General features: G+C 40.9%; 1 protein-coding gene across 2 annotated transcripts in view; it reads right to left on the bottom strand.

The window, feature by feature from the left end:
• Nucleotides 1-22,749, bottom strand: part of PLBD1 (phospholipase B domain containing 1) — a 78,517-nt gene that overhangs the window by 19,905 nt on the left and 35,863 nt on the right. For both annotated transcript variants that reach the window (XR_011379002.1, XM_008259602.4), the window contains exons 3-6: nt 3,994-4,077; nt 2,585-2,723; nt 1,828-1,968; nt 1,273-1,417 (exon numbers count right to left, since the gene is read on the bottom strand). Coding sequence is in view for 1 of the 2 variants with exons in the window: in XM_008259602.4 (XP_008257824.1) it covers nt 1,273-1,417; nt 1,828-1,968; nt 2,585-2,723; nt 3,994-4,077 (509 nt within the window). In the remaining variant the exon portion in view is untranslated. The remainder of the gene's footprint in view (nt 1-1,272; nt 1,418-1,827; nt 1,969-2,584; nt 2,724-3,993; nt 4,078-22,749) is intronic.

Genomic DNA, 22,749 nt, shown 5'->3' on the forward strand with positions numbered 1-22,749 from the left:
GAAGTTAGAGGATCTGGAAACACTGGTCTCCACATTTCTGGACAACAGTCAGTTGGAGGTGAGTCATTGCTCCCTTTAGTGGGTCATGAGTTTGCTCTAATTCTTTCCATTTTCTGGTTTCTTGTCCTAGTCTCCTTTACTCATTTCATCACCAACAGGCTCCTTTAGGCATAGGAGTTTGCAACCCCTACTGTATAGACCATGCTCGCACCTATTGTGTGTGCAAACTCTGGTTTTGGTCTATCTCAAATGCCAGTCTCTCCTTCCTCTCCAACAATCAAATCAGAGTTCTCCCTCTTTGGAATATTCACATTTGTTATATTTCTTTTCCAGCATATACAATATCCAGTAATATATTATTCTTACCTGTATTTCATTTCTCTTATCCTCCTGACTATAGTATAAGGTTTATAAAAAGCTCATCCATGAATTCATTCATTCATCTGGCAAAAAGGTATTAAGTACTAGCACCATTGCCATGAATCAGAGGAACAGAGTACAGAACCTCTGGGAGATGCAGAACACAGAATCCTGTCATGCTCATCTTTATTGCCACTGCAAAGCCTAGGAAAGTGCCTTGTACTTCATAAACACTCAGTGGGTCCTATGGTTTGGATATTAGTCTCAGTGTTTCATGGTCTCCAAAAGTTTATGTGTCTTCGTCCTCAAGGTGATGATACTGGGAAGTGATGGACCATTTGGCTGGTGGGGCTTGTGGGAGGTCCTTCAGTTATTGGGAATGTATCCTTAGAAGGTAGTTCTCATGTGACCTCTTGAGTACTCATGAGAGTGTTGTCATAGAAGCCTGGGTTTGGGCCCACCTGCTCTCTCTGCTTTCTGACTTGGCAATGTGATTTTTCCTTGTGCACACTCTGCCATTGCCATCACACTCATGAGAAATCCAACCCATGGGGCCGAGTGACCTTGGACCACAAACTCCAAAACGGCAAGCTAAACACACCTTCTCTTTATGAAATTGTTAGTTGCCTCAGATATTTCATGTACTAACAAAAAGCTAACTAATACAGTTGTCACACAATGAACTTAATTTAAAGGCATCCATCTGTATTTACAAAGTGTCTTCTACTGAGTAACTATTAAACTAGTTTGCAGTATTTTTAATATTTTTTCTCTTGAGAAAGCACTCTGCAAATCAGAATTTACAAATGTATACTTTGGACTAAATTGTCCTCTCTCCCATTCCAGTTAACTTTGAATCACCGACATAGAATAACACTCTAAGTACACATATGTCTCTCTAAATGTATTTACCTGGGTAACTGCTGAAAGAGAGGCGACTACTGCTGGTGTCTTTATCTTTGATGTTGAAGTCCCAGTGTTTGTATATCCTGAGCATGGCTGCATAAGTGTACCAGCTTGAGTGAGCAAAAAAGATGTTCTCAAATCCAGGAAGAACCTAAAGCCAGATTCATAGTAAGTATATAGATAACCGACTACAACATTAAACATAGGAAGCATAAGGAACTGTGTTAATTCAGGGACATGTTTATTGTCATTTTTATTACCAGAAAATGTAGCCAAGAAGTGCAACATTAACCTTTAATGTGGACAAAACAGATTGTCCTTCTAACATCCAAAATGAAACACTGGAAGGCGTAAGTGGCAAGTGCATATAGTATGCAATGAATGGTGGCAGAAGCAGGGGTCCAACCACATGCTTCAAATTTCCTCCAGTTCTTAACTTCTAACAGAGAAGCTCATGAGCTCATATGTAGCCAGGCAGGATGAGATGTTGCCATGCTGGGGTGACATGTAGAAAAATTACACAGCCCAGAAAGGAAAACAAGAGGCAATGCTGTGTCTTACCTTAATAAGAGCAGAGCAGTGTCCCATGTCCCATCTTTTGACAAACTTCAGGCTAGTGTTTTTTGTGGGAGAAAGTGAGGGAATAAGATCCAGTAGATCTCCAACAGAATTCAGGAACTGAACCTGGAACATGGTCATGGGCTGGAACAGCAAAGATTGCACTTAGATAAATCTTAAAGAATCCACTATTTATTTTAAAGGCAGAGCAACAAAGAACGAGAGAGTGTTATTCCAGTTTCCATGAACTTCTGAAGACCTCTTTCATATATATTAGTCCAAGGTAACAAAATACCCATAATTTTTGGAAATGTCAAATGGCACTTGGGAAGCCTCAGCGACTCAGTAAAGCGTCCAGCCACAATCGTGTGTGTGTGTGTGTACATGTGTGTGTGTATGCAAATGTTGTGCACTGTGGAAGCACAGACTTGTATACATTTTTGTCTTAATGAGCATATATACTAATCAAGCTTTATCAGGTTAGATAAGAAGCCCAAGTTTTGAAAATCCTACATTCATAAACTACTCCTGAGCACAGTGTATGAAAAATGGAAGAAACACAGAAATAAGTTGGTTTATTTGCACATTGAGTTGAAGTTTGGTGTTGGATCATAAGTTAGGTTCTATAATGTGACAGCACCTGTGTGCAAGGAATTTGTATTCCAGTCCTTTTTCGATCGGCTTCTAAATTATAATGTTGACGACAATTCAAGGTTTCTTGCCAGTCATAGAAATTCTAACAGCTTCCTACAAATCTCACCTTTATCCCTTCTACCATAGCTCTCTTCATTGCTCCTAAATATAGGCCATCCAACTGCGCCATCACATAGCCTGTGTGTCTCCAAAATGGGTCATCCTTATTTTCTTTGATGTTTTTCCGGGTCCATTGATCTTGTTTCCTAGGAGAGAAATTAGATTTGTACTAGCAGTCTTAACAATCGTTCATGCAGAGCCAAATCAAACTAGACATTGAAAGATTATATATCCAGGTGCTCAGAACACTACTGTCATTTCAACATTAGATCTTGTAACATTCCAATCAAAGGATTTCAAGACAAATCCTAAGTGATTTTTAATTTTTCCCTGGGACTATGACATTCTTTTAGTTTCATCTGTGGTCCATTTAGAATCAAAACTTAAGTGTGGTATTTACCTTCCTGTGATACTGAGACATGAAGTCAAGGACAAATACAATAGCTTTATGTTAAATCATAATGTCTCACTGAGTCAATAAAGATAATTTTTTATGTAGAAGTGGTCAAGTTAAACAATAGAGGAAATAACTCCTAATGACAAAGTGGTTTATATTTCTCTTGCAGCTCATTTTCATTGCTTATGGTTCATTCTATTTCAATTGTTATTATAACCTCAACATCTCTGTCCAGAATATTTAACAAAAAAGTTTATTTTTACAGTCTTGTCATCCAGTCTCTTCTTTCAGTACTCTGCATTTTATGTGGGATGATTCACTGTAACTTTGTATCCTGAAAGTTATTTCTAATTTCTTCAGGCTATCTCTAAATCTTAGAAGAGTGCAATATCATGGCTTCATGGAATCTCACCCAATAGTTTTTAACTGATTTTTTGTAGGATTTGTGGCATTTCCTGAAGAGGGTGGTGAGTGTGTGATTGAGGCCCAAATCAAGAGTCTTCCTGTCTCTAAATTAATCTCCTGTCATCCCACAAAATTTTGAAGTTAGTCTTGAGAAACTTGTATTAAAATGGAGGGAGTTAAGAACTACAACTTAAGAGATTACCTAACACTCCAGCTATTACCAGGTCCATGAAAAACAAACAAACAAACAAACAAAAAACCTTAAAGAGGCAAGAGAAGGAATGAGAAGGAGATGCCTGCAAGGGGCACAGAGGCACCCACTTGTGGAAGGCATCCAGGGATTTCCCTTGGCCTGCTTTATCCCAGCGGTGTCTTCTCGTAACTGTTGTTAGTATTTCATAATGTGAAACTTAACCTGACCTTTGAAGGATTTGACATTAGACACCAGTTTTCAGGCCATTATCAATAAAAATACTATACCTTAATACAAAAATAACTCTAGAATCCTACTAAGACAGAATAAGAAATTTGAGGAAAATATAACTGCCGTTATGAAATTGAAGATTCAGGCTCTGCAGGCTTAATAATTCAAAGGGGAAAGCTGTCATACATACTCCATGAAATCCTGCACTTTATCCACGATGGATTGTTTCTTGATCAGCTGTGGGTAGAGGTTTGTAAAGTGATCATACATGTGCCTGAAACGACAGATGGAAACGGTTAAATCTGTTTTGCTTCTTGGATTTCCCCATCTGAGTCAATTACTCAATCTTTTGGCTAACTAGGAAGTCCTCTAGTGCAAGCTTTCTCTACTATTCTTTTTTAAAGATTTATTTGAAAGGCAGAGTGACAGAGAGAGAGGGGGTGGGGGAGATGGAGAGAGAGGGGGAAAGACAGAGATAGATCCTCCATTCGCTGGTTCACTCCCCAAATGACTACAATGGTTGGAGATGGGTCAGGCCAAAGCCAGGAGCTTCTTTCTGGTCCCCCACATGTGTGCAGGGGCTTAAGCACTTCTTAGGCCATTAGCAGAGAGCTGGATAGGAAGTGGAGCAGCCAGGTCAAACTGGCACCCACTGGGATGCTGGCATTACAGGCGGTAGCTTTACCTGCTATGCCACAACACCGGTCCCTAAGATTTTTTAAAAAAGATAAATCAAATACATGGTTTAAAATTGGAAAATATTTCCAATGTACAGAAAAACATTGAGGGACCAGTGCTGTGATGCAGTAGGTGAAATCACTGCCTGAAGTGCCGGCATCCCATACAGGTGGCCGGTTCGAGTCTCAGCTGCTTCGCTTCTGATCCAGCTCCCTGCTAATGTGCCTCGGAAAGCAGTAGAAGATGGCCCAAGTGCTTGCACCCCTGCACTCATGTGGGAGACCTGGACTAGGCCTCTGGCTGTTGTGGCCATTTGAGGAGTGAACCAATGGTTGAAAGATCTCTTTGCCCCTGTCTCTCTGTAACTCTGACCTTTCAAATAAATAAATCTTAAAAAACATTGAGCACAACAATATCCAAGTATCTGCTACTCAGATTATTTGTTCATATTTTCCACACATATTTTAAAAATAAAGCATTAGAGTAAAAGCCCTTCTGCATTAATTGCTCTCTTTTCCTCAAAAGTAATTATCTTGGATCTATTATTTTCATGCATGTTTTCATACAAATAACTATAAACAAATAATGTGCAGTATTATTTAATATTTCAGAAACAAAATATATATTTTTGAGATTTATATATTTTTTTAAAGTCAGAGTTACAGAGAGAAAGAGAAAGATCTTCTATCCAGTGGTTCACCCTTCAGATTGCCACAATGGCTGGGGCTGGGCAAGTCCAAAGCTACAAGTCAGGAACTCCATCTGGGTCTCCCACACCGGTAGCAGCAACCCAAACACTTGGGCCATCTTCCACTGCTTTTCCCAAGCACATTAGCAAGGAGCTGGATCAGAAGTGGATCAGCCTGGACATGAACTGGTGCCCATATGGGAAGCTGACATCACAGGTAAGCTCTTTACTGGTATGCCACAGTGCTGGCTCCCAGAACATGTAAATAAGATTATACTGATCCATCACTCTAACTTATTTCCCTTAAAATGTTTTAAAAAGATATCTGTGTTATCACCTGATCCTTAAATGCATTATTTTCAACTGCTTATTATATTCCATAGTATAACTACATTCATATAACAATTCATGCATTTATTTATATTATGGAACTTCATACACCCATTTATTTTTATACAGATGCATGTTATTCCAGGACACATGTGTATACATTCTCTTACACACACACACACACACACACACACAGGAAAGATTCTATATGACATGTCTTAAAAGGTTCAAAGAAGATACTGATTATGAAAAAACTAATACATGGGTTTCAAAATGTTTTACACCAAAATGAACTTATCTTTTGATTCTATTTTTCCACCAACTCTTTGAAATCACCTCATATCTATGAAATTACTAGATACTGCCAGATTGTTCTCTACAGTGACTGTGCTAATTTACATTCCTATTCAGTTCACGTTAGACTTCCCCTTCCCTTCATAATCCCACCAACACTTGTTCTCATTAGACTTTCTAATTTCCAACAATTTAATGGGCTTTAAAGAGTTTCTCCATTTAATTCCCATCCTTTATGGAATGAACGTTTATTTGGTATTCTTGGTTTTAAAATTTAATTTTAAAAAAATCTCATGCTGTACAGTATTTTCCAATTAAGGAAAATAATTCCTTTATAATTACTATGATTTTTAATATTCTTGGATTTATTTCTATACTCATTTCCACTTACTCTTCCTTTGTTCCCTCTTTTATGTTTCCTTTGTTTATATAACACTTTTGGTCATTCCCCACCCCCCCTTTTTTTTTTGACAGGCAGAGTGGATAGAGAGAGAGACAGATCTTCCTTTTGCCGTTGGTTCACCCTCCAATGGCCGCCGCGGCCGGCACACTGCACTGATCCGAAGCCAGGAGCCAGGTGCTTCTCCTGGTCTCCCATGGGGTGCAGGGCCCAAGCACTTGGCCATCCTCCACTGCCTTCCCGGGCCACAGCAGAGAGCTGGCCTGGAAGAGGGGCAAACGGGAAAGAATCCGGCGCCCCGACCGGGACTAGAACCCAGTGTGCCAGCGCCGCTAGGTGAAGGATTAGCCTATTGAGCCGCGGCGCCGGCAGGTCATCCCTTTTTCATCTGTTGATTTAGACTATAGAATGTATTTCTGTTCTTCTAAGGATGTATATAAAAACACAAAGTCTAAATGAATTTTATATTTCTCCAAACATGAAGCATATTTTCACTAGCTTTAACTACTCATTAACATTTCCCATGCCATTGTTTCAAGATTGAGTTTTTGTTTCCTAGTATTTTTTAAAAATTTTATTTGAAAGGCAGAGTGACAGACAGATATGAAGATCTTTCATCTGCTGTTCTAATCCTCAAATGGTTGAAACAGCCAGGGATAGGCTGAAGCCAGGAGCCTACAACTCTACATTGATCTCCCATACAGGGGGCTCAAATACTTGGACCATTTTCCACAGCCTTCCCAGGTCATTAGAGGAGGGTGGATTGGAAACAGAGCAGTTGGCACTCAAACTGGCTTAACTTCCTGCATCACAATGTTGGCCCCTAGTATTACCTGTTTAATTAAATAATTTTCTTTTTAAAGTTATTTTTCTAACCTTTATCTTAAAATTTGATAATTTCTTTGTCTTCTGTATTAACTATTGCTCTTTATATCCTACTCTTCCCCTCTTGTTATTCTTGCTAAACTATATACCTTAATGGAAGTCTTTAGGTGGTAACTTTTTCTAACTAATAAATCTGAACAGATCTTTAATTTACCTTTACTCTTGGATAATTTAAATGTTTATAAAATTCTAGTTAGATATTTTGCCTCTGTTTTTTAAGATTTATTTGAAAGAGTTACACAGAGAGAGAGAAGGAGAGAGAGAGAGAGAATGAGAGAAAGAGATAGAGAGAGGTCCTCCATCCACTGGTTCACTACCCAATTGGCCACAATGGCTGGAGCTGTGCTGATCTGAAGCCAGGAGCCTCCTCTGGGTCTTCCATATGGATGCAGGGGCCCAAGCACTTGGGCCATCCTCTAATGCTTTCCTAGGCCATAGCAGAGAGCTGGATTGGAAGTGGAGCAGCCAGGTCTCGAACCGCTGTCCATATGGGATGCTGGCACTGCAGGCGGCAGCTCTACCTGCTACGCCACAGCACCAGCCCTGCCTCAGTGTTTTTAAGATATTACCTAGCTATCTCCTGGCTGTGTTGGCTGGTTATAAGTATGCTGTCTAGCTGATGTCCCTTTGTAATCAGCATCTTTTTTTTCCTCCCGTTACCTCTTAAGATTTTATTATTTTTTTCAAATAAATATTTTTTAAAAAAATTAGCAATAAAGCTATACAGGTATGCAAGTGACAAGGAAGGGACCTTCTGCCCAGGCCTCATGTTTAGGTGAATGAAATGTAGAAACCCCTGGTGAATGTGATGATTAAATTTATTCTCAGAGAAACATCCCCCATATGAGTTGCCTACTCCAAGATTGCAGGGTGACAGAGACGGCAGCCTGGGATTCCGGGGTTTGTAAAGCAAATGTAACATCTCTATGGCCCACAGTGAATGTCAGCGGGCAGCCAGACATTTTTGTGTGACATAGGGTGAAGCAAGTTGACAGAGCCTGTTGGAAGCAGGGAACTTATGCTGACTATTGCAGGCTCAGTGTTGTGTAAAGTCAGTAAGTTTCCTAAGTTGGCTACAACTTACTCATCTTTACATCACTCACACTCATTCCTGTATCAAGAATTCTGAGCGGTCGGTGTTGTGACACAGCAGGTTAAGCTGCTGCCTGTGGCTATACATCCCATATGAGCATTGATTTGAGTTGTGGCTGCTCCACTTCTGATCCAGCTCCCTGCTAATGCACCTGGGAGTGCAGCGCAAGATGGCCCAAGTGCTTGTGCCCCTGCAGCCATATTGGAGATACGCCTCCTGACTTTGGCCTGGCCCAGCTGCACCACTGTGGCCATTTGGGGAGTGAACCAACAGACTGAAGACTGATCAATCTCTCTTACCCACTCACTCTGCCTTTCAATCAAACAAATAAAAAAAATAGATCCTATAAAAAAAAGAATCCCAAATACACATGTACACCCATCTTTTCCGGAATCTTTGTGTATGTCAATAACACATCATTTAGTCCTTGTCATATACTGTCTCCTGTTCTCTCATTAGTTTGATTCCTTGGATGAAAAACCATATTGTGCTCTTTTGGTATTTCCCCTAGTGATTAACCTATTTGTGGTTACAGTTGTGCAAATTCTGTACCTACACAGCCTGATTTCCATCCTGCCTCTTACTTGCTAGCTTTTTGACTTTCAGCTAGATACTTAGCTTCTCTATGCCCAAGTTTTCACATGAATAATACAAGAATTTCTTTTTATTTATTTATTTTTTTAACAGGCAGAGTGGACAGTGAGAGAGAGAGACAGAGAGAAAGGTCTTCCTTTGCCGTTGGTTCACCCTCCAATGGTCGCCGCGGCTGGCGCACCGCGCTGATCCAAAGCCAGGAGCCAGGTGCTTCTCCTGGTCTCCCATGGGGTGCAGTGCCCAAGCACTTGGGCCATCCTCCACTGCACTCCCACAGCAGAGAGCTGGCCTGGAAGAGGGGCAACCGGGACAGAATCCGGCGCCCCAACCAGGACTAGAACCCGGTGTGCCGGCGCCGCAAGGCGGAGGATTAGCCTAGTGAGCCGCGGCGCCGGCCCTATTACAAGAATTTCTTAGTGTTGTTGTGGATCCAATAATTCAACATACATAAAGTGCTTTGTACAACATCTAACACACTGTAAATGCTATATAAAGGGACAGTTATCATCCATTAACATCCAAATATTATTCTCTTGTGGTCCATGTCACATTCCAAATAATTACAAGTTGATAGACCATTTGCTATTTTTGAGGGCGAGGCTGTGTCTTACTTATCCTCACTTTACCCAGTCTCAACCTGGAAGTACATTATGCAGTTTCTCACATTATAAGGAGAAAGCTGTGGCTGTGGAGACGATTATTGCGGTATTTCTTGGTGGTAGCCCAAACACAAACAGGAAACTTCAATGACTTTCTCTGTTCATGCTAAGGTCTTGCTAGAACCAGTTCTCAGTCTTGCCACTTGTAATCACAACACGTTAACTTAAAAGGGGTCCCCTTTGAAGAAGCACTATTTCCCCTACCTCCCTTTATTTCCATCTCCAGAGCCTGCCACAAGGTGGCAAAACAAGTGTTTGCTGCAAACTGACTCCTGCAAACTGAGAAACCCCAGGGGAGGTAGGTATAGCTGCTGCTCAACAACACAAGAGATTGGCCACTTCATTTACAAACAAACAAACAAAAAAAAAACAAAAAAACAAAACCACAACAGACCAGGTTCTCACAACCTCATCAGCATTCTTTCCAAAAACATTCATGTCTCATAAATATCAACCATGGGCAATTGGCACAGCAGTTAAGCTGCTGCTTGGGACATCTGCATACCATATGGGAGTGCCTGGTTTTCAGTCCCAGCTCCAACCACCACTCTAGTTTCCTGTTAATGTGTACCTTGGGAGGCATCCAGTAATGACTCAAGTACTTGGACCACTGGCACCCACATGGAAACACTGAGTTACTGGCTCCTGGCTTTGGTCTGACCCAACGTCTGGCTGTTTTAGGCATTTGGGAAGTGAACTAGAAAATGGAAGATCTCTCAGATGTTGTCTTTCTCTCTCCATTTCAAATATTAATGGTATTAATAATAATCAACCATGACTATCAGCTTTTACATCAGTGGGATGTCAGATTCTGAATTTGTACCTCTTAGGGAGCCATCCCAAAGAGTTAAACACACAAAGGAAGACGCTCCAGTTTGGCTGAGGCTGCCCCGCCACACTGCATGACATGGAAATATGGACCACATCCTGATTCATCTGATAGACTTGGAATGACAACAGGACTCAATTAAACCTCATAAACACATCATTATCTGCTGGGGACAAAGCAGTGTGTTGGTGTCTGGGGTTCATAAATAAAATGAAGACTCTGCCCTGAAGAGGAGAGAGGGAGCTCTGGTCCAGCAGAAACGAAATCATGAAATATTTTGTCAGGGGCTGGCACTGTAACACAGCAAGTTAAGCCATCACCTGCAACATCCACATCCCATCTGAGCGCTGGTCCAAGTCCCAGTGCTCTGCTTCTTATCCAGCTCCATGCCAATGTGCCTGGGAGGACAATGGAAGGAAGATGGCCCAAGTCCTTGGGCCTCTGCCACTCACATCGAGACCTGGGTGGAGCTCTGGGCTCTTGGCTTCAGTCTGTTTGGCTATGAATTAATAAATGAAAGATCTCTTTCTCTCTCTGTAACTCTTTTTAAGATTTTGAGAGGTAGAGTTACAGACAGAGGGAGAGACAGAAAGGTCTTCCTTCTACTGGTTCACTCTCAAATGACTGCAATGGCCAGAGCTGGGCTGATCCAAAGCCAGGAGTTTCTTCTGGGTCTTCCAGGTGGGTGCAGGGCCCAAGCATTTGGGCCATCTTCCACTGCTTTCCTGGGCTACAACAGGAGCTGGAATGTAAGAGGAGCTGCCAGGACATGAACCCTCACCCATATGGGATGCTGGCACCACAAGCAGAGACCGCCTAATACTCCTCAGTGCTGGCCTCATAACTCTGCTTTTTAAATAAGTATTTTTAAAAAAGTAAAAGAGATGGCAGATTAGGGAATGACATGCTAGGCTAAGAATAAATAATAATTTAAAAAAAGTGTAGGAAGTGTACTCTCGGGAGAATTAAAGAGGAATGCCGTGATCCTCTGTGGAAGGTGTGGACACGTAGCATCAACAGACACAGCACACGTCCACAGCAGCCGAGAGATGGAATAGGCAGCAGCTTAGAGACAGAGATGAGACAAGACCGCAGCAACCCATGGTGTTATAGGTGGAAGGAGGTATGGATTGAGTCCGGACTGGACCCCTAGGGGCTAGCAGTTAGTAGCTGTCACCTGCGGATCCAATGGAAACAGAGGCGGCTTGTTTGTCTCACCCAGTCCTCCCAACAATGGCATCTGCTGCCAGGCTGAGAAATGGTGGGGGCCATTATGGGCTTGGGAGGCAGCAGTGGAAAACTTTGAGCATACACACAGCAACTGGCTGAGACAGGATACCATCTTCTCGGCAATACTGGGGGCAGCGGCAGGGAGAGGGCAACCTTTGGCCAGTGGCCCTTACATATGCATGTGATCCAGAGATTCTAATGGAGGGGAAAATCTGCAGTCCCCACTGACTTTGAGCCAGGCTGGGAGGATGGACAGGTGGCTGGGCACCAACAAGGACTGTGATGCGCCTTCAGCTTCCCCACATGCGCTCAAGCTGTCTAGGTAGACGTGGATCAGAAAACATCTGCCACTCTGTTGACTGGACAGTCTGGAAGAACAGAGTTGAACTTCTGCACCCAGCGACTGTGGGAGCCTTGTGTACTGAGACCATGAGGACTCAGTGGCTACATGAGTGCAGGGTGCAGTTGGGTCTCTGGACGATCACTGGGTTCCATACCACATGCTCAGAGCTCCTTAGTTGCCTGTGGTAGGTCATTGCAGCTGAAACTATGCTCAGGGTAAGGACTGTGCAGATCATCTGTGTGATTCATACAGCAGTATGGGTAAGTACTGAAACCTCTGGAGGCTAACATGGGGCACTGCTCAGCTTGGAGGAATGGAGGTGAGGGGGAAATCATATCAGAGGTGACCATCTCCCCATCTACCATGCCCAACGTGGGTGTTACCTTGGATACTCGCCCAACCCTAGAGCACTGACCAGAGCTCCCTGGCCATACCCAGCACATACCACTTGGTATTCACTGAAAGTGCAGACACTCCACTAAGACACAGAGGAATAGTTCAAAAGTAAAAGCCAACTTACTGCTCTAGTCTAGGAGAAGATAGTTTAAAAAAAGTTGAGAGAGTGCAGCCTCAGGGAACAGATAGGGAGAAAACAGCAGAGGAAACTCCATGCAAATTACAGGGACACTGTGGACCTATGTGGAAGGTGTAGCTGTGCACACCTCAAGACCCCAATAGCTGAGAACCTCCATGCCAGCATTGGAGAGCAGGGTGAAACCATCCGCAGCAGCCCAAGCCACTGGTGATAAAGCTGCATGAAGAACCTGGAGGGAATCAGCTTAGAGCCCTGTGGAGGATAGCGTACCTGCCAAACTAGAGGAGGAAAAAAGGGAGTGGCACATTTCTCTCTCCCCAATCACCCTGCAATGGCATCCTATAACAAGCTGATAGAGAGTGTGCACCATTTTGGACAAGCTGTGCCAACTCGTGTCCACACCCAGCAACCAGAATAGTGGAGGCACCCAAGTCTGGTGGGGAGAACTGATGGGTGGCTGGGTGCTCATGACTGTGGGAGTCTTGTGTGCTGGGACTGTGCAAACACTGAGACTGTGTGGGAAGGCTCAGTGTGTGGCTGGGATTTTGGGTAGTCACTGTGGGAGGCTCCATATACTCAGGGATCCCCGATTCCCTGGTGAGGGTTACTGCTGCAGAATCTGACCTTCAACTGAGTACTGCACAGATCCTTTGTGTGGTTCTTGTGGCAATACAAGTATTATACCCACTGGGGATAGCGCCCAGGAACTGGTCTCCTTTGAGGAGTGGTGAGCTGAGACTATTCCAACAGAGCAGAACAAACCTTCCTCTGATTAAAAAGAAAAATAAAAAGAGGAGACTTCCCATACCCAACCTGGGTATCACCTTGGATACTCCCTTCACCCTAGAGCACTGGACAGAGCTGCCTGACCACACCCACCCACTCCTCCAGGTAGTCACTGACAAAGTAGACACTCCACTAATTGAAAGAGGTATTGTCCAAAGATGAATGCTGACACAGTGACAAAACAGAAACCAATGAGTGTGTCCACAAATGCCAGATAATACATCAACTCAAGAAACAAGAATAAGGAAGACAACATGATGTCCCTCAAAAAACACAACATTTCAATACTAGATTGTGAAGATGAAAAGATTGAAGAAATGCCAGAAACAGAATTCAAGATTGATCATAGGATTACTTAGAAGTAAAAAGAAGCAAATGAAAGAACTAATGAAATCCATAACATGATGTTAAAGAAAATTCCTCACACAAAATTGAGATCTTAAAGAAATCAAATGAAATCATGGAAATGAAGAATTAAAAAGAATTAAAAAATGCGGTGGGAAGCCTTAAAAACAGAATCACTGAAGTAGAAGAAAAAATATCCAACTTAGAAGACAAATCACAAGAAACTATACAGTCAGAAGAAAAACAAGAAGAAATTAGAAAACTAAAAAACACTGTTAGAAACCTATAGGACACTATCAAACAACCCGACATACAGGTCATTGGAGTTCCTGAAGTCACGGACAAAGAGAAAGGATTAGAAGGCCTTTTTAGTGTAATAAACTTCCTTAATTTAGAGAAAGAAAGGGACATCTAAGTACAACAGCAAATAGAATTCCCAATAGACATGACCAGAAAAGATCTTCACCGTGACACATTGTAGTCAAACTCTCCACAGTAAAACATAAAGATTCGAAAACGTGCTTGAGAGAAACACCAGATTACTTTCAAAGGATCTCCAAATTAGACTCACAGTGGACTTCTCATCAGAAACCCTACAGGCTAGGGGAGAATGGTGAGATAAAGCCCAAGTCTTAAGGGAAAAAACTGTCAACCCAGAATACTGTACCCTGCAAAGCTCTCATTTATGAATGAGGTCAAATAAAGACTTTCCATAACAAACAGAAATTGAAAGAATTTGTTACCAGCTGTCCAGTCTTGCAAAAGATGCTTAAGGATGTGCTACACACAGAAACAGTCATCCCTGTGAAAGAAGGTGAAGGCAGAAACTCTCTCAGTAAAAGTACAAAGGAAATCCAAACTAAAAAATAGGAAGACTTATGGGAAAATGGCAGGGCAAAACTGTTACTTAATAATGACTTGAATGTAAATGGCCTCAACTCTCCAGTTAAAAGAGACTGGCTGAATGAATTAAAAACAATACCCATCTATATTTGCTGAACTACAAGAAACACATCTCTCCAACAAAGAAGTACACAAACTGAAAGTGAAAAATTGGAAAAAGTTATTCCACGCTAACAGAAACAAAAAAACAAGCTGGTATAGCCATCATAATATCAGACAAAATAGACATTAGCATAAAAACTGTTAGAAGAGACAATGGGGGCAATATAAAATGATTAAGGGATCAATTCAACAGGAAGATACGACTATTATAAACGTATTTGCACCTAATTACAGGGCATCCAGCTATTTAAAAGGAATGTTAAGGGACTTAAATGGAGACTTAGACTCCAATACAATTGTAATGGGGGACTTCAATACCCCACTTTCAGCAATGGACAGATCAACCAGACAGATCAGCAAGGAAACAGATTTAATCAACACTATAGTACAAATGGACCTAACAGATATCTACAGAACTTTTCATCCTACAGTTGCAAAATGCACATTTTTCTCAGCAGTACATGGAACTTTCTCTAGGACTGACCACATACTTTGCCATAAAACAAGTCTTAGCAAATTAAAAAATCAAAATTGTATCATGCACCTTCCCTGACTGCAATGGAATAAAGCTGTAAATCAGCAACTCAGCGATCTCTAGAACATATGCAAACAAATGGAGACTGAACAACATGCTCCTGAATGAACAATGGGTCATAGAACAAATAAAAAGAGAAATCAAAAAATTTCTGGGAACAAATGAAGATGACAATAGAACATATCAAAACTGATAGGATACAGCAAAAGCATTGTTAAAAGGGAAGGATATAGCAATTGGTGCCTACATCAAGAAATTGGAAAGGCACCAAATAAGTGAACTATCAATACATCAAGGATCTGGAAAAACAGCAAACCAAAAACTAGTAGGAAAAAAGAAATGATTAAAATTAGAGAAGAGGCCAGTGCTGTGGCTCACTAGGCTAATCCTCTGCCTGAGGCACCAGTACCCCAGGTTCTAGTCCCAGTTGGGGCACCAGATTCTGTCCTGATTGCTCCTCTTCAAGTCCAGCTCTCTGCTGTAGCCTGGGAAGGCAGTGGAGGATGGCCCAAGTGCTTGGGCCCTGCACCCGCATGGGAGACCAGGAGAAGCACCTGGCTCCTGGTTTTGTATCGGTGCAGCACGCCGGTCGCAACGCAGGCCGTAGTGGCCACTTGGAGGGTGAACCAACGACAAAAAGACCTTTTTCTGTCTCTCTCCCACTGTCTAACTCTGCCTGTCAAAAAAAAAAAAATTAAAGAAATCAACAAAATTGAATCCAAATAAAACAATACAAAAGACCAGCAAATTGGGAACCTAGAAGAAATGGATGGATTCCTGGATACATGCGATCTACCAAAATTGAGTCATGAAGACATAAAAAAACCTAAATAAACTCATAACCAAGATGGAAATTAAATCACTAATAAAGACCTTCATAACAAAGAAAAGCCCAGAACCAGATGGCTTCTCTGCTAAATTCTATCAGACATTTAAAGAACTCAAATCAATGTGATACATCACATTAACAAACTGCTGAACAAAAACCATATGATTATCTCAATAGATTCTGAGAAAGCATCTGATAAAATACAGTACCCTTTCATGATGAAAGCTCTAAGCAAATTTGGTATAGAAGGAACATTCCTCAACACAATCAAGGCAATTTATGACCAAACCACAGCCAGCATCACATGGAATGAGGAAAAGTTGGAAGCATTCCCACTGAGATCCGGAACCAGACAAGGATGCCCACTCTCACCATTGCTATTAAATATGGTCCTGCAAGTTTTAGTCAGAGCCATTAGGCAAGAAAAAGAAATTAAAGTGATTCAAATTGGGAAGGAGGAAATCAAACTATCCCTATTTGCAGATGACAAGATTCTACATATAGGAAATCCAAAAGACCCCACTAGGAGACTACTGGAACTCATAGAAGACTTTGGTAAAGTAGCAGCATATAAAATCAATGCACAAAAATCAACAGCCTTTATATACACAGGCAATGCCATGGCTGAGGAAGAACTTCCAAGATCAATCCCTTTCACAATAGCTACAAAAACAATCAAATACCTTGGAATAAGCTTAACCAAGGACCTTAAAGATCTCTACGATGAGAATTACAAAATCTTAAAGTAATAGAAGCGGATACCAAAAAATGGAAAAATCTTCCATGCTCATGGATTGGAAGAATCAATATCATCAAAATGTCCATTCTCCCAAAAGCAATTTACAGATTCAATGTGATACCAATCAAAATACCAAAGACATTCTTCTCGGATCTGGAAAAAATGATGCTGAAATTCATATAGAGGCACAGGAGACCTCGAATAGCTAAAGCAATCTTGTACAACAAAAACAAAGCCAGAGGCATCACAATACGAGATTTCAGGACATACTACAGGGCAGTTGTAATCAAAACAGCATGGTACTGGTACAGAAACAGATGTATAGACCAGTGGAACAGAATTGAAACACCAGAAATCAACCCAAACATCTACAGCCAACTTATATTTGATCAAGGATCTAAAACCAATCCCTGGAGCAAGGACAGTCTATTCGATAAATGGTGCTGGAAAAACTGGATTTCCACGTGCAGAATCATGAAGCAAGACCCCTACCTTACACCTTACACAAAAATACACTCAACATGGATTAAAGACCTAAATCTATGACCCTACACCATCAAATTATTAGAGAACATTGGAGAAACCCTTCAAGATATTGGCACTGGCAAAGACTTCTTGGAAAAGACCCCAGAAGCACAGGCAGTCAAAGCCAAAATTAACTATTGGGAGTACATCAAATTGAGAAGTTTCTGTACTGCAAAAGAAACAGGAAAGTGACGAGGCAACCAACAGAATGGGAAAAAATATTTGCAAACTATGCTACAGATAAAGGATTAATAACCAGGATCTACAAAGAGCTCAAGAAACTCCACAACAGCAAAACAAACAACCCACTTAACAGCTGGGCCAAGGACCTCAATAGACATTTTTCAAAAGAGGAAATCCAAATGGCCAACAGGCACATGAAACAATGTTCAGGATCCCTAGCAATCAGGGAAATGCAAATCAAAACCACAATGAGGTTTCACCTCACCCTGGTTAGAATGGCTCACATTCAGAAATCTACCAACAACAGATGCTGGCAAGGATGTGGGGAAAAAGGGACACTAACCCACTGTTGGTGGGAATGCAAAGTGGTTAAGCCACTATGGAAGTCAGTCTGGAGATTCCTCAGAAACCTGAATATAACCCTACCATACAACCCAGCCATGCCACTCCTTGGAATTTACCCAAAGGAAATTAAATTGGCAAACAAAAAAGCTGTCTGCACCTTAATGTTTATTGCAGCTCAATTCACAATAGCTAAGACCTGGAACCAACCCAAATGCCCATCAACAGTAGACTGGATAAAGAAATTATGGGATATGTACTCTATAGAATACTATACAGCAGTAAATAATGAAATTGGTCATTTGCAACAAAATGGAGGAATCTGGAACACATCATGCTGAGTGAAATAATCCAGTCCCAGAGGGACAAATATCATATGTTCTCCCTGATCAGTGACAACTAACCGAGCACCAAAAAGGAAACCTGTTAAAGTGAAATGGACACTATGAGAAACGGTGACTTGATCAGCCCTCACCCTGACTGTTGAACAAATTAATACTTTATCCCTTTTAGTATTTTTTGTTCTAGTTAATACTATTGGTTGATTTCTGTAATTAATACACAGTTATTCTTAAGTGTTGAAACTTAACTGAAAAGTGATCCCTGTTAAATATAAGAGTGGGAATAAGAGAGGGAAGAGATGTACAATTTGGGACATGCTCAATTGGACTTGCCCCAAATGGTAGAGTTAGAAACATACCAGGGGATTCCAATTCAATCCCATCAAGGTGGCATGTACCAATGCCATCTCACTAGCCCAAGTGATCAATTTCTGTTCACAATTGATCATAATGATAGGATTAAGAGTCAAAGGGATCACATAAACAAGACTAGTGGCTGAAAACACTAACTGATAGAATTAAAAAAAAGGAGAACGATCCAACATGGGAAGCGGGATACACAGCAGACTCATAGAACGGCAGGTGTCCTAAACAGCACTCTGGCCTTAGAATCAGCCCTTAAGGCATTCGGATCTGGCTAAAAAGCCCTTGAGTGTATTTCAGGCATGGAAAGCAAGACACTGTGGCAAAACAAAACAAAAACAAAAACAAAAACAAACCCCTAAATGAAAGATCTCTGCGAGTGAGATCCCAGTGGAAAGAACAGGACATCAAAAAAGGAGGTACCTTTCTCTGAAGGGAGGAGAGAACTTCTACTTTGACTACAACCTTGTCTAAATACGATCGGAGTTGGCAAACTCAAAAAGGCTTCCATAGCCTTGGCAACTCGTAAGAGCCTAGGGTGATTACTGACGCCATAAACAAGAGTGTCAATTGTTAAATCAACAGCAGGAGTCACTGTGCACTTCCTCCCCATGTAGGATTTCTGTCCTTAATGTGTTTTACTATGTGAATCAATGGTGTAACTAGTAATCAAACAGTACTTTACACTTTGTGTTTCTATACGAGTGAAGTTGTTGAAATCTTTACTTAATATATGCTAAATTGATCTTCTGTATATAAAGATAATTGAAAATGAATCTTGATGTGAATGGAACAGGAGAGGGACAGGAGATAGGAGGGTTGTGGGTGGAAGGGAAGTTACGGAGAGGGGAAAAGCCGCTATAATCCAAAAGCTGTACTTTGGAAATTTATATTTATTAAATAAAAGTTTAAAAAAAGTGAAATTAACTCTGAGATGCAGTGACTTTGAACAGCCCTATGTCAACTGTTGAGGAACAGTTTGTTTATTTTTTTTGGTCTTCTGTGTATAAAGTAAATTGAAAAATGGATCTTAGAAAATGGGACTGGGAATGTGAGAGGGAGCAAGGAGAATGGTGGGAGTGGGGGTGGGAGGGTGGGAAGAATTACTATATTCCTCAAGTTTGTACTTACCTAGTGTGAGACATTTGTATTTATTAAATAAAAGGTTTATTTGGGAAAAACAAAAACAAGAAGAAAGATAAAAGCTATCAGAGGAAAAGACCAACAAGTAACTTCACAAATGCTAAAAATAAATGCAGAAATACAAGGAACAATAAGGAAGACACCATGACAACCCCCTCAAAAGGAACACAACATTTCAGTATCAGAATGTGAAGATAAGAGATTGAGGATATGCTGAAAAACAGAAGTCCAAAAATCAATCATAGGACTACTCAAAAGCATATCAAAGCAAATCCACAAACTAAAGAAAATCATACATGACATGAAAATTTTTCCAAAGAAACTGATTTTAAAGAGATATCAAAATGAAATATTAGAAATGAAGATCTCAACAGATCAAATAAAAAGTGCGATGGAAAGCCTAACAACAGAATGGATGAGGCAGAACAGAGAATATTCGAGTTAATAGACCAATCTTTGGAAATCTTTCAAATCAGACCTGCCCTCCAGAAAAAAAAAAAAAAAAAAAAAGAAATCACAAAACTTAAAACAGTGTTGGAGATTTATGAGATACTAGCAAATGACCCAAAATACTGGTCTTGGGAGTTCCTGAAGGTCTGGAAAGAGAATGGACTAGAAAACCTACTTACTGAAATAATTACCAAAAAATTAGTCAATTCAGAGAAATAAAGGGACATCTAAGTACAGGAAGCACATAGAACTCTTCAGAAACATGAGCAGAAAAGATCTTAACCATTACACATTTAATCAAACTCTCCACAGTAAAACATAAAAGATTCTAAAATGTGCATGAAAGAAATGTCAGATTACTTTCAGAGAATCTCCAATTAGATTCACAGCTGACTTATCATAAATCCTACAGGCAAGAAGAGAATGTTAAGACATAGTCCAAGTCTTAAGAGAAAAAAAACTTGTCAACTCAGAATACCATAACTTGCTTGGTTTTCATTTGTGAATGAAGGCTAAATAAAGACCTTCCATAACGAACAGAAATTCAAAGAATTTGTCACCACTCATCCAGCCTTAAAAATTATGCTTAAGGAAATGCTACACCCTGATACACAGAAAGACAGCCATCACTATGAAAGATGTGAAGGCAGGAAATCCCCCAGTAAAAGTACAAAAGAAATCTAGAGTAAATAATAGGAATAGTTATGGAAAATGGCAGGCCAAGTCATTACTTATAAATCTTGCATGTAAATAGCCTGAACTTTCCAGTAAAAAGATAGACTGACTGAATGGATTAATAAACAAGACCCACCTATTTGCTGCCTAAACGAAACCTATCTCACCAACAAAGATACATGCAGACTGGAAGTGAAAGGATGGTAAAAGGTATTTCATGCTGAAGTAAAGCAGAAAAGGGCAGGTGTTTCCATCCTAATACCAGACAAAATAGATTTTAACATAAAAACTGTTAAGAGATGAAGAAGGGCACTAGGTAATGATTAAGGGATAAATTTAACAGAAAGATGTGACTATAATTAACATAAATGCACCCAATTACAGGGTGCTTGGCTGTTTAAAAGAAATGTTAATGGATAAAGGAAGAAATAGACCCTAATACAACAGTAATGGAGGATGGTCCAAGTCCTTGGGACCCTGCACCTGCGTGGGGGACCCTGAGGGGGCTCCTGGCTCCTGGCTTCAGATTGGCACAGCTCCGGCCATTGCAGCCAGTTAGGGAGGAAACCAGCAAATGCAAGACCTCTCTCTCCTATCTCTCTCTCTCTCTGCCTCTCCTTCTCTTCCTGTGTAACTCTGACATTCAAGTAAATAAGTAAATCTAAAAAGAAAAAAAAAAAAAAACAAAACAAAACAGAGCAAATTGATACTATGGACCAAATGGACCTAACTGCCATCTACAGAACTTTTCACCCCAGAGTTGCACAATACACATCCTTCTCATCAGTGCATGGAACTTTCTCTAGGATAGACTACATGCTAGGCCATAAAGCAAGTCTCATCAAATTAATAAAAATAAAAATTATACTATGCATCTTCTCTGACCACCATGAAATGCAGCTGGAAATCAACAACTCAATCTCTAGATTATATGCCAACACACCGTGACTGAACAACATGCTCCTGAATGAACAGTGGGTCATAAAAGATATCAAAAGAGAAAGTAAAAATTTCTGGAATCGAATGAAGACAATGCAACTTATCAAAACTTAACATTAACAGATAAAGCAGTGTTAAGAGCGAAGTTTAGAGCAATTGGCGCTTACATGAAGAAATTGGAAAGATATCAAATAAATGAGCTGTCAATTCAAGGATCTAGAAAAACAACAAACCAAATCCCAAATTAGGAGGAAAGGATAAAAACTAGAGAATAAGCAGAATTGAAACAAAAAAATTCAAAAGATCAACTAAATGAAGAGCTGGTGTTTTGAAAAAATAAAGTTGAGGGGCCAGCGCTGTGGTACAGCGGGTTAATGCCCTGGCCTGAAGCGCCAGCATCCCATATGGGCGCCATTTCAAGTCCTGGCTGCTCCACTGCTGATCCAGCTCTCTGCTATGGCATGGGAAAGCAGAAGATGGCCCAAGTGCTTGGGCCCCTGCACTCACGTGGGAGACCTGGAAGATGCTCCTGGCTTCCGATCAGCGCAGCAGCTCTGGCCGTTGCAGCCATCTGGGGAGTGAACCATTGGATGGAAGACCTCTCTTTATCTCTGCCTCTCCTCTCTCTGTGTAACTCTTTCAAATAAATACATCTTTAAAAAAATAAAATTGATACACCAGTGTAACAAAAAAGGGGGGGAGAAGACCCATATCAATAAATTAGAGATGAAAAAAGAAATGCAACAACATATACCACAGAAATAAAAGAATCAGGAATTACTATAAAGAGCTGAATGGGAACCTAGAAGAAATGGACAGATTCCTGGATAAATGCTTTCTACCAAAATTGAGTCATGAAGACATAGAAAACCTAAACAGACCCATAAACAAGACAGAAATTAAATCAATAATAAAGACCCTCTTAAAGATAATCCCAGGACCAGATGGCTTCACTGCTAAAATTTTATTTATTATTTTTTGACAGGCAGAGTTAGTGAGACAGTGAGACAGAGAGACAGAAAGGTCTTCCTTCCACTGGTTTACCCCCCCAAATGGCCGCTACGGCCAGCACACTACACTGATCTGAAGCCAGGAACCAGGTGCTTCCTCCTGGTCTCTCATGTGGATGCAGAGCCCAAGCACTTGGGCCATCCTCCACTGCACTTCCGGGCCACAGCAGAGAGCTGG

Source organism: Oryctolagus cuniculus, chromosome 9, assembly GCF_964237555.1.
Source record: "Oryctolagus cuniculus chromosome 9, mOryCun1.1, whole genome shotgun sequence".
Taxonomy (NCBI): Eukaryota; Metazoa; Chordata; class Mammalia; order Lagomorpha; family Leporidae; genus Oryctolagus; species Oryctolagus cuniculus.